General features: G+C 39.5%; 1 protein-coding gene and 1 long non-coding RNA gene across 2 annotated transcripts; both read right to left on the bottom strand.

Annotated features, from left to right (window-relative positions):
* Positions 1-635: 635 nt before the first annotated feature.
* On the bottom strand, positions 636-5294 carry vamp5 (vesicle-associated membrane protein 5). The gene is made up of 3 exons (XM_086169277.1): positions 5155-5294; positions 2942-3085; positions 636-1396 (listed from the first exon to the last, which is right to left on the bottom strand). The coding sequence occupies exons 1-3, from the start codon at positions 5155-5157 to the stop codon at positions 1253-1255; spliced, it is 291 nt and encodes a 96-aa protein (XP_086025403.1). The 5' UTR covers positions 5158-5294; the 3' UTR covers positions 636-1252.
* A 615-nt stretch (positions 5295-5909) lies between these two features.
* Positions 5910-10358, bottom strand: LOC147221719 (uncharacterized). The gene is made up of 3 exons (XR_015107884.1): positions 10301-10358; positions 10176-10217; positions 5910-6776 (listed from the first exon to the last, which is right to left on the bottom strand). It is a non-coding gene; the product is annotated as an uncharacterized LOC147221719 (long non-coding RNA).
* Between the last annotated feature and the right edge of the window lie 2098 nt (positions 10359-12456).

Here is a 12456-nt window from a genome sequence, read left to right as displayed (position 1 = left end):
TGAGAAATGTGATTTGTAGTTATGATAACCTACTGCAATATTTTGTATTAATTTAATCTGAGTAATTTTGGCAGTATCAGTGTCCATGGATGAGGTTACATTATTTAAATCACCATGTTCTTTAAAATTGACAACATTTTTTTTTTTACTGTTTATACAATTTTCTAGTATTATTTATTATTGTTATATTTTTTTTGTAACTGTAGCACAACAATTTCCTACGGAATAAATAAAGTTGTTCTTATTCTTATTCTCATTTTTATATCCAAATTTTAGACAAAAAATTACCACTCTTTTTACTACTTAGAGGAAGCACACTTTAGTTTTTCGTCTGTCTCACAATTAAAAAGAGCCGAAAGGGTATCTAGAACAAAAAGCGCTGAAAGTGAAATGCAAATAGTGCCTAAAAACTCCATAGAAGTCCTGGATGTCACCGCTGTGATACCCTTGTTTGTGCTTCTTTTTCTTTCTTTTTTTACAATCCCAGCATATACATCAGCCACCAGGGAGCACTGTGACTCACGATGGGCTTCTTCAAATTTTTCGAGATCAGAAATACTTTATTGGTCCTGGAGAAAATCTCAGATGCTCTATAAAGAAAGAGATAAAATAAATAAATAGGAAACGCTCAAATGTTTCAATTGCAGAGCTTTAATTTCTTTTTACAGGCCAAGCTCATATTTTTTAAATACAGATTTCTGACAAAGACACAGGCAAAATGGAACAGGTCATCAATGAAATGAGAACAAAAAAGACTAATATCTGAGTACTTCACTCCCTTCTCCAAGAACACCAAGACAAATATGATTGAATATATTTAAAAGTAGTGACATTTTCAGAATGACTCATATCCAATGACCATTAAACTTCTGTCAAACAAATCAAACACGTACATTAGGCAGCTCAATTTTGTACTTTTAAAAATACTTGAATGAGACAGACATCAATTTGTATTTCATTCTTGACAACTTGAAATTTTGAATCACAGTGTATATACACATTCATTGTTGATGCAGCTTCCTGTCAATGTGGGCTGAATGCTGATATGGTGTTCCAAAAGAGGCAGAAAAGCAAAAGTAAAAGCAGCTGAGCCATCGGTGGTACCATAACTGTTGAACCGGTGGACACGATGTAAAAATCTCTCCCATTTACATAAGTCCACTGTTTGTCCCTGAAGTTGTTCCCCTTCTTTGTCCATTTCAGGTTCTCCAGTCCGAGTATTATACATAGATTTCACCATTGCAGGAAAACGCTATCCTACAGCGGCAAAGATTATAAGTCCAACTATAATGAGGGCTGCAACCACTCCGATGGCAATAATGATCTTTTTTTTCTTCTGGAGCTTCTGTTTCTGTGTCTCTTTCACTTGGTTGGTGGTCTTTTCAAAGTTTTTACTCTAGACCCGCAAAATAGAAAAGACAAAGATACAACAGGTCATTTAAATATTCATTCATTCTCTACACCGCTCATCCTGCAGCCAGGAGGCTGGAGCCGATCCCAGCTGTTACTGGGCGAGAAGCAGGGTTCCTCCTGGACCGGTTGCCGGTCGATCACAGGGCCACACACGACTGTTCTCCTCACACCTCCGGCTAATTTAGGGTCCCCGATTGCTCCGCTGTATGTTTTTTCACATGCAAATTCCATACAGAAAAGCCCCCTGTTGGAATTGAACCAAAGACCTTCTTGCTGTAAGGCAGAAGCACCAACCACCGTGTCTCTCAAGTTCATCATTTCTTTGTTTATAATTGTTGTGGCTGCTCATTTGATGCGGTTGAAACCAAAAGAACATTTGAGCTGAAAAAAGTTAACATGATCCATCCAGCTACACATTTGATTGATTTGTTTGAAAAAAAAAAGTTCAATCTCAACCACAATTAGGGAGTCAAAACTTCCCCAGACTGTAATCCTCATGAGAGGGCCGCCCTTTGCCCTGAAAAACAATGTTTTTGGCATTTTTTTGTGGCATCTCTCTCTTTTTACTGATTCAAATTGGCATGTCTGTGGTGAGATGTGTAATTCTAGAATCAGAAGAATCACAATCGGATCCTTAATGGGCAATTATGTTTATAAATACAAAGAAATCGTTGCCGGTTCTCGATGACACGATGCACTGACGTGAAGGCAAACTGGACAAAAGGATGTTATCACAATACATAATATTCAAAGTGCAAACGGACTCATTTGTTCTTTTTAGATCTGGTCCTGTATCCCTGTCTCATGCTGTGTCATCACAAATGTCATTAGTGTACTTTAAAAAAAAAATTACCCCTAACATTAAACTAGGCCAACTGTGAACACGAAAATAATGATATGAAATGTGGATTGGACTTTTGGGTGTCTTTCAAAACAAGTGATGATCTCTGTTGGTTTGTCGTCATTAGAAACCCAATTCGACGTTAATTTCCGGTTGCCCTACATATATTGATTAGCAGTAAGTGGTGCTTTATATCAGCTGTGCTTATTTACTTTGTCTAATCCTTTTTTTCCCCCCAGACTCAATGTAAATGAGAATCTCAGCCATGGGTCTCTTTGCTTCTCCAAGCACAGCAGTGTGATGTAACAAGGGCCAGTGGGGCAATGTGGAAATGAGGTGACCCCCTTGTCGACCCCCGGACAAACACTCGCCTCATGGCATGTCCTGGACTCACTCTGTCATACCCAGGGAGACCACCTCGCTTCATTCATCTTAGGAAACAATAGGAAATACCTTTCTAAAAATAGACACCATAAAACACAATCAGGATGTAAATTGTACATTTGTTTTCCTCTCCAGCTCCACCTAAGGTGTATTTATACACATCAATATGACATTTCCTAGTTTTATTCCCAGTGGAAAAAAAGAGTGTTTTCCAGTCAACACGTAGACCGCCAGACAGGGTGAAAACAGACCAGAGTGACGCCGGGAAATAATATGTCTTCACTTTGACAACTTCCATCTTACCTTGTTTAGCAACTCATCGGCCCTGTCCTCCAGGTCACTCAGTTTGCCGTTCCTCTCGTTCGCCTTTTCCAGGTTGTCCATCATGATGACTTTTACCTCCTCCACCTCCTCCTGGGCCTGCTGCAGGCGGCTCTTCCCAGTCTCCTGTCGGGTCGACACATAACCGCAGGTCACGGGCCAAGACGAGATGCGCGCTTTTTCAGTTCAGTCACGTATGGGACTTTTGCAAAATCCCACTGCCAGGAAATTATATTTCTTTTAAGAGATTCCAGACATGTCGTTTGCGAGGTAATGGAGAACGTGCTGTTTGGCGTGTGAATAAATATCCCGAAGGATGAAGACCCCGAGGAACCCGTGGATGAGTGAGGTGCTTAACGTTGAACAAGTACACTTGCCTCACAAGAGTGACGTACATTAACGCAGAAGCTCTTGTAGTTTTGACATCGATGAACGTCGCTAACTATAGAAGCTGTAGCCTACATTTCCCATGGTGCACTCAAATATTATGTTTCCATGACATCATATGTTGTTTTTCCTTTATTTAATCTATAAACAAGGCGAGACAACCACCCGTGCACCGGCCAGAGCTGGAAGCGCAGCGGAACGAAGCCTAGAACGATGACCCCGAGGCGGTTGAAGTGAAAGTGTTTGACAAGAGGGAGGACCGGTTTTCTATGTCATGACTTTATTTTTGCATCTGTTTTCTACGTTTTGAAGAAATGGAACCGTAGTCGGGAACCTAACTGACAGAACACACCGAGCCTGGGATCAGGCAATCTGAGTCGGAGGTTTTAGACAATAAGACAATATTGTCCTCTGACTCGATAACTTTTTAGGAAGCAAGCGTCTAAGAAGTTTAAGGTTGAAGCTAAATACCATTTTGATTCATATCATAACCCATCTTTATCACCCTATAACAACAAAAGAATGTGACTGGGATAAGTAAACCTAATGAATGGACGAATTGCTGAACCGATGCCCACTTATGTCATTTTGGACCAGCTAAGTGGCAGTAGAAGTGGAACAATAGTCTCTGTTTAAAATTCAGAGAGCGACACAGGAACCAGGCTACTGCCCATTCCAGTTTCCCTCCTTGTTTCCTTCCTTCCTTCCATCACTCCCTCCATCCTGCCTATATTAGTGTACCTGACTGGACATCCAGGAAAACCACACCCGCACCAACAACCTTTTGGAGTGGTACTTCCTTCTAACCTTGAAAACATGTGTGGATTTGTTACCTAATAATTATTTGGTAATCACAACAATTGTGTGATTTTTGAGTAGTGTCTGCATGAGTTTATGCGTGTGTTTTTAAATCAGTGCACGTCAATCGGTCATCCAACGGTCATTAATTGCCTAGAAACACTATTCTTGGCAACTATCCTCTTGCTACTTATCAATGGCTGTCAGAGTTTCAAATAGCTGAAAAAAAGATCCATGAATATAAAGATAAAAAAATCTACAAAAAAAATCCTCTTTTCTCATTTAATTGATTAATAAATATTTCAACGTTGCTACCTGATAGCTTGCACTAACTTCCATTATTGTGTCATGACATCATATTTATTGTTGTATTGTTATAAATCAGTGCAAAACATGAAACCTTTTGTCAAAAACTCGTAAAATCTCTCATATGAACATATATAAATATTTATACATATACATATATATATATGTACTTACATAAGCATAAGCATGACTGTATCAGCAGTAAGATATGCCAATTTCTAATTTATATATCTTATCTTCAGTAGTACATGTATACATGCACATTTTATTAGGGAATAAGGCCTCCGCTGGACACATTGTGTATCATATTTGGTATAAAATATAACTTTTGCATGGGTTTGCATATATAAAAATAGGACATGTTTTTTTTGTTTTTTTTTAACAAATAACCGATAGAAAACGTGTCACACAGTGTGTGTTTGTGTGTACGTGTGCGTGCATGTATACATTACATGATATTTTTTCTTGTCATTTGAATTTAAGTGAAAATAGTTCTTGGCAACCAAAGTATTTTAGCCTTAAACCACCTTTTTTAAGTATTTCAAATTGTTATTGATATTGTTCACGTCAAACTCGGGAGGGTTTGACGCCAAAAGAATGCATAGTCAGAAAGTATGACGTTATAATCGATCATTATCCTGCTCGCGAACCATAATCGATGACATTATTGATTAGAAACCGCAAAAAAAGTAGTAAGATCTTACCATGTTGTCGCGCTGTCTTTGCAAACTCAGGCTCTGTCACTCGATCGGTCGCATTTAAAGGACGACCGAAAGTCGCACAACTTTAGAAACAGGAAACAGCACGAAGAAGCTCTGCCTCCTCAAACCTGTCCGGCAGGAACCCGAGCGGTGCTTTCCCGTCTCCCACGCGTGTTCGTGATTCTTCGCCCACCTGTCCGAGTCTGCGCTGCGATCGGACTGTGGACTGAGTGGTGACGCGTTCAAGTGTTCGTGGAAAGTGTGGATATTATTTTTGTTCGGGGGGGTGATCACGTGACCGGCGACCTGAATTGACCAGAATTGAATTGCTTTCAGGCGATCATTGCTTTTTCATTTAAACAAACAAACAAACAAACAATAAACACAGTTGCCAAGTTTGCAAATGTAAAGCTGGCATGTTTTTACCAATCCAGAAATGCACAACTCACTTAATTTTGTATCATGGTGGACTATAAAAACATAAATAATCGCCTCATGAATATAGACTCCACTTTTTTTCATTAAAACAAACAAACAAATAAACAAAAAACACAGTTTCCAAGTTTTATCAGCTTTGCATCTTTGAAATTTGCAAATGAAAAACTGGCATGTTTTTATCAATTTAGAAATGCACCACTCACTTAATTTTGTATCATAGTGGACGACTTTAAAAACATAAATAATTGCAGTGTTGTATCACGATGCATCACATGAATATAGAATCCACTTTTTTCATTAAAACAGACAAACAAACAAACAACAAACACAGTTTCCAAGTTTTATCAGCTTTGCATCTTTGAAATTTGCAAATGAAAAGCTGGCATGTTTTTATCAATTCAGAAATGCACCACTCACTTAATTTTGTATCATAGTGGACTTACTTTAAAAACATAAATAATCGCAGTGTTGTATTCAATATTCTATGCATTCGATGCATTCTATAGTCTATATTCATGCATCACGTGAATATAGACTCCGCTTGGGATTGACTAACAACTCAAGTCTGTGGTCACATAGAAAAAAAATCAACATTTGCACTGATAGTAAGAAAATGGACAGATCTCTTTTAACCTTAACTCTTTCCCCGAGGTGCTGTTGAAGTCATTTGCAATCTTATTAAAGCAGGGTTTTGATACTAAACCTATCATTTCCTGATAAATTTGTGGGAAGTCCACGTGGAGGTTTAACTTCTTTTAGAGACACCTTTGTCCAGAGAAGTTTGAATTCGGCGCTGACACAACATTGCCCTGACACTGAATTCTAGAGACGAGATATCACCGCCCGCATTTAGTGAAACATCAGCGGTCAGCTGTGCGTCCGCTATATTTAGACTTCTTGACATGACCGCTTGCTTCTCTGCCAACATCTACGTGAGTTGAGGGTCTTGAAACGTCGTCCTCCTGCTCCCTCGAACGTCCGTTCAGCAAAACAAGCCAGGAAACAGAAGAGATAGCCAGAATTTCCTTAACAATCAGTCAAAATGACTCCGTCCGTTGGTCGACCTCGCTCCCAAAGGTGTGAGTTGTTGGTTTTCCCGGTTCGGAGCGTCACAGAGATGAGCCAACAGTTGGTGTCACTGGATGACATGAAAAACGGGAAATGCCTCTTCTTACTTACTATTCATTCTAAATTGGATTTAAAAAAAAAAGAAAGCGAGAGAACCTAGGAATTAAAGAATGGAAGCTGGTGAAAGACACAGTTGGTTTAAACCAGTGGTCCCCATACTACAGGCTGGATACGGCCCGCCGCCATATTTTGCCCGGCCCCTAAACAATAGCAGAGATGCATTATAATTTTTTTATTTTATTCCGGCCACACGGTGACTTGTACATGCATAGAACATACCATTCTATTCCACCCTTCTGCAATCTGTGCCTCATTTGAAACCCCTCCCTCAAAAAAAAAAAAAAAAAATCCTGGACACACCCCTGTCAATATAACACGTAATAATGGCGAAAACATTAGGTAAGAGAAAAATAGATTCAGAATGCAGAGTATTTAACCTGGTAGGTGTTGGTATCAGTTTGGTTTCATAGCCTGCTTGCTTTCTAGTTTTCACAGTGAATTTGAAATAAGAGAGCTGCATACAGTTGAATCAACAAGAAAGTTAATGTTCCTTGGTCTTTTTATCTGTAAAAAACTTGAAAAGGATTATTTGGTTACTATTTATTTCATAAAAAGTGTTATTTTTTCATGAATAATGTTATTATTTAATTTCAGATTTTTTTTTTCCTGTCAAGGTCCCAGAAAGGGTTAATTTTTGGTTATGTGTGGCTTTCTGGAAAACAATAAATGTTTACGTTTAGACACCTCTGCAATCGTCACACTTTTTGTCACAAACTGGCCCGGCCCCCCGTCAGAGAAGGGAAAAGTCATTTGGCCCTCGCAGGAAAGACTTTGGGGACCCCTGGTTTAAACAGTTTCAAGAGTTAATCATGGATGATGTTGTTCGTGGCATTTATTGCCCTATATTTGTATTGTACTTCAGTCATGAAGTTAAATGATATCCTGATCAGATTAGTTTTGTTAAGAGGGGGAAGCACATGCATCGGTGCTTGTTGAAATAACTAGGGGCACTGCTGGGACTCAAGTGGCATGTCCTTATCTCCTTAATGCAGCAGGAAAAGAAAGTGCATCATGTTTTCACTTTCAGCATCAAAACATGGGGAGAGCATTTGGACGTCATTTCAGTAACACACAGTATATATTCTTTTCATTTTTCACTCGTCAACCATTCAGCCTCGGCTCCAGTTCAGGATGCATTTGCAGACTTCTCGCAGAACATTATGTGCCGTGTGGCCCCTGATGGGTGTTCCCCCACTTATGGGCTGTGCAAGATTTTCAAAAAGGTGATTGCTGGTCTGGTCCACCCTTGTGAGAAATATGTGTAATTTTCATTTAATATCCCCGCAGGGACTTGCCTTGTGCCTGCAATACCCGACTGCGGATTCAAGCTTTAAGGCCGTTATTGTTTGTCGTGATTCACTTGTTGAATTCTTCTTGCCTTTCTTCGTGCAAAATGTCACGTTTAGACATTTGGGAGAGACTGAATTTTGCACCGGTTATTAAAATGGCTGAAAAACACAACATCAATTGTGTTAAAGCGACAGCTGTTTACGAGGTCGCAGCTGTTTTCGGATAAATCCGATTCAACTTGAATGTCTTTTCTTTATGTCTTTAGATTTCTATTTCAAACATTAACTTACAAAACTCACGTTACGCTTTTGTCACATGTTCATTTCATTCCCCCTATGTGCTCAAAATGCAGTAGGCAGTAGTGCAGGCTTATACCAAAGACACACAGAATGTGTAGTCAAGGTTAAAAAAGAATTGCGCAAGATCCATAAAGATTTCAAAAGTAAAGCCAGGATCCAAAAAGAGTTAACCGAGGTCACTTTTAAACACAAAAAAGTTCAACGCCCCTTTCAAAACGAAATCGGCGTCTAACTTGATTCAGGAAAAAGAGGCGAAAATGTAAATCATCTCCGATTGATCGGGTTTGCACGTCATGGCTTGTTTCAAGGTTCAATTTGATCTCCCCAAAGGTTTGAAGTGCAGCGAAGCAAAGGATTGAGCGAGGTGAGGAAAATAATGCGGAGCAGATGATGGCTCGCTGCCGCTGCTGCGGCAGAAAAGATTATATTATTTTTTTATGTGCGTGTGATTTGCCTTTATTCAAAGCATGCGGGTATTTGGCTTTCTATCTTCAAAAACCCCAAGGATGCTGGAGCAGAGCAGTATTTCTGTTATGTAGTCACGTGTTTAATAGTAAGCAGCCGATTTAGAGGAACTGAAGAACTACGTGAACTCATGCCCACTCGGTTACGGTGAGGGCAGCGTAGCAAAGCGAATCAGAAGTGCAGAGGCGCTGTTCACAAATCCGATGACTCATCTTGGCAATTCCCAAAGAATTACAGCCAAAATGTCATTTTTTAATAACCATGAGGCGTGAAGTCAAGCGGGTTTTAGGTGCCGCCCTAAAAACATCCCTGAAAAGGAATCAAAATCATTTCCACTTTCATTTCTGCATCTTCCACTTGATGAAGCAAATTTTTTTCCTGGCATTCCATGACGATCTCTTTCAGAAGAATACTTTGTGACTTGTTCAGGACTAGAACACCCACAAGTTCAGGCTTGGTCATAGAGACATGGGACTCTCTTGTTATTTGAGATGTGGTGTATTACAAAGTAATATAGTGTGTCTTTGCGTTTTATGTCATGAAAACGCCCACATGTCCAGCGTGAGTAACTAAGACTTGATGAGCGTGATCGTAGCCGAGGCGGCACGTGAAGCTTTGTCAGACCAGACCCGTCAGGGGTCACACAACAAAAGTCTTTATGTGTGGGAAAAGCAACACAGACACAAAGGGAATATTGAGCAACGTCAGCTCCATCGCTCCACATAACTGTCTGATTGTCAACAATGACTGACATCCGCCTGACTACAACCAGTCTATAAGTCACAAAGCACCTTAATGTTTTCTTTGTTTATGTGCTCGTCTAACAGTTTGTCATTCGAAAAATCACTTTAGACTTTTGTCATGCGACAAAACCTCAACATTCCAGTCAGTGCTTATTGCCAAAACAGCACAGTCACATTGTCGGATTGGAGGCCCGGCCTTCGTGTTGGAGCAACAGTAGGGACGACCCTGTTGGGACTTGTTTTAGCGTCGAGCACAGGCTTGCCTGGCGGGTAAAAGAAAAGCCAAGCGGGTTAAATGAAACGATAAAGATGTTATAATAGCACAATAATAATTATTTCACCATTAAATAAATCAGATCATGAGTTATCATGATCATTGTTCAAGAGCAGATGTGTGCACTGCTGGCAGCAGCTGACCAGCTGGGCCCAATTTGTTGTATAACAACCCCCCCCTTTTTTTTTTCATCCCTGCATTCTTCACCCGTTCACTGGAGAGGGACTCAAACCATGGCAGCTGAGCTCTGCAGCTACAAATGAAACCACCGGATCAGAAAACCATGCCAAACTTTCACTTTCTAACAGGCGACCAAGGAAATGTTACCGGCTCCAGATTCCCATCAGCTCGATTCCCTGCGTCCATCTCCTGTCGGGCAAAGAAAACAGAGATCACCCATTTACACCTCCTCTACATATATATATTTATATATTTGAAAATAAAACACAAACATCTTGCTGGTTAAACAGTCAAAAATCCTCTGGGGGGAAAAAGCCAGTGATGGAGACGTTTCAGCATGTGTGAAATGGGTCTTGGCCTCTCTCGGCTGGAGTGTGTGTTCATGTGTGTGTTAACAGATCCAATATAAAATAAACACAGGAGCGGGGATATCATTTCAGGCGTAGAACCATCAACAAAGTTGAACCCATCATCAGTTGCCATCTAGTCCCATTTGTCAGTGGAGAAGTTTTACACAACTTGTTTGTGTTCCTTCTCTTGTGCAACTGACTCATATCTGGTCTTCACCTCTTTTCTGGTTTTGCATTGAAGGGAGTCAGGAAGTAACAAAATAAATCAAACATCAAATGAAAGGTAACTACCCGGTAAACCAACTTTTACACTTGTTACAGTAATCCTGCGTAAAAAGAACTCACCACACGCTTTACAAGGAGACACTGGTGTTGTGGAAATTAACAAATAGGTACGAACAAATTACTTTTTTTATGTCCCATATATATCCTGTTGTAAGTACTTGAGATGATACATGAAGCGACTTTTAGAATTATATGCAGTTTATAAAAAGAAGTGGACATCTGCAGATGGTGGAGTCACAAGAATCCCCTCTACATATATATTTTCATGAATATTTTAGTACTAAGCTGTTTATTAATATTGGGAGAGGGTTATGGAGGGGGGGGGAGTAAGTGACACCTCTCTGCTGGAAGAGCCCAAGTCTGGAGCTTTAACAGCTGACTCTGCAGGTCTGCTTGTTGACTCAAAGAATCAAATCGCAGAGTGATAAATCTGGGGCATTCTGCGTCTTCAAAAGCCACGGGCTTCCTGTCATTTGACTCTTTGCTGAGCCGCTGCTTCGCTTCACTTGGAGAAGCCAAGTCAAAAAGTGCAGCTCACAAGCTGCGGCTATTGTGTTAAGAAATCTTTATTTGCAACACTACTGCTGACACTGGGGAGGGGGGGGGATAAAAAAAAAATGCCATAAGCAGGCAAAAAATTAACATAAATAAATGTTTAAGTACTTATAAATAAAATCTTGGAAAAAATATTGAAAATTTAATGCCTCATGAATCTAAAATGTGAAAAATTTCATTTGGGTTCAAGACTTGGAATTTTTGCATCATAAGGAAAGACAATGTTATTTTGGATAATAAAATGTCTTCTGATTGTATCCAGAAACAGATTGTTGTCTAGTATGAGGGTTTAACGGCCTGAATTGTGTTCACTGACCTCAATTTCCCTAAACAAGCGCAAATGTTCTTTTATTCAAAAATAAATAAAGTTGACAAATTTGCACAACAAAAATGGAAAAATGCTGAACCTCAAGAGTGAGTGATGAAGCAACATCCAAATTCTTCAATAATTGAGGCTCTTGGTTCACCCTGTGTTTGCAGCTAAACAAAACACTTGTGTAATAATTATTTATCAGTTGCATTTTCACACTGAAAACACAAAGCACAGGCAGTTTGCACAAAGAGAAACATCTGGCTTTTTTTTTTTTTGGTGAAATGGGAGCTTCACTAGTTTTTCCATATCAAATGCACCGACTACTGAAAAGAAGTAATCCCTGCAATCACAGAAACAAAATGAAGCACCCTGGGAAAATTATAAACAGACGGTACGGGTACTTCTCTCAACAGATACAGAAAATATCAGGAAAAGTTGGCAAACCCTGGATCAACAAACCCACAAGGCCATTTTCACAGGGTAAAAGATCAAGAGCTGATCTTTTAGTTTGTTTACGTTCAGTAATATCCAGCTTTGTGGACCGAGAATAACTTTTTTTTCCTTTACATTTATTCATTTTACCCGAAGCAAAAAAATGGAGAAGATGATTTAGAGAAACAGATTTGAGCTGGGTCAGATTTGGGGTATTTTTTGTTACTATCTGTCGATGTTTTTCAAATGAGAAGTGACACCGACTACAGAATAAACCTGACCATCAGGGAAATTCCCAGACTTTGTTTGAAATGTTAAAGTGCCATTTGAAAATGTCAAAAGAACAATGGGCATTTATTTATCAGCATTTTATGATTTCAGCGTAATTAAGTCCATATACAACCTCAAGACCCACCTCTTCCAAACCACCTACAACACCTACAGCTCTTCCCACTAACAATGTTTATGTTCTATGTTTTTCTGTCGTCAACTT

The sequence above is a fragment of the Fistularia commersonii genome, chromosome 22 (assembly GCF_037954325.1).
Source record: "Fistularia commersonii isolate RoL2024-O1a breed Wild chromosome 22, RoL_Fcom_v1.0, whole genome shotgun sequence".
NCBI classification, from domain to species: domain Eukaryota; kingdom Metazoa; phylum Chordata; class Actinopteri; order Syngnathiformes; family Fistulariidae; genus Fistularia; species Fistularia commersonii.
The sequence above is the reverse complement of the archived record's forward strand: the minus strand, read 5'-3'. Positions and strand labels throughout refer to the sequence as shown.

Bases quoted from the DNA above. Each gene is read 5' to 3' on its own strand.
- vamp5 (XM_086169277.1), bottom strand. The intron at 1,397-2,941 runs GTAAGATGGAAG...TTGCGGGTCTAG, and splicing joins CCGATGAGTTGCTAAACAAG to AGTAAAAACTTTGAAAAGAC.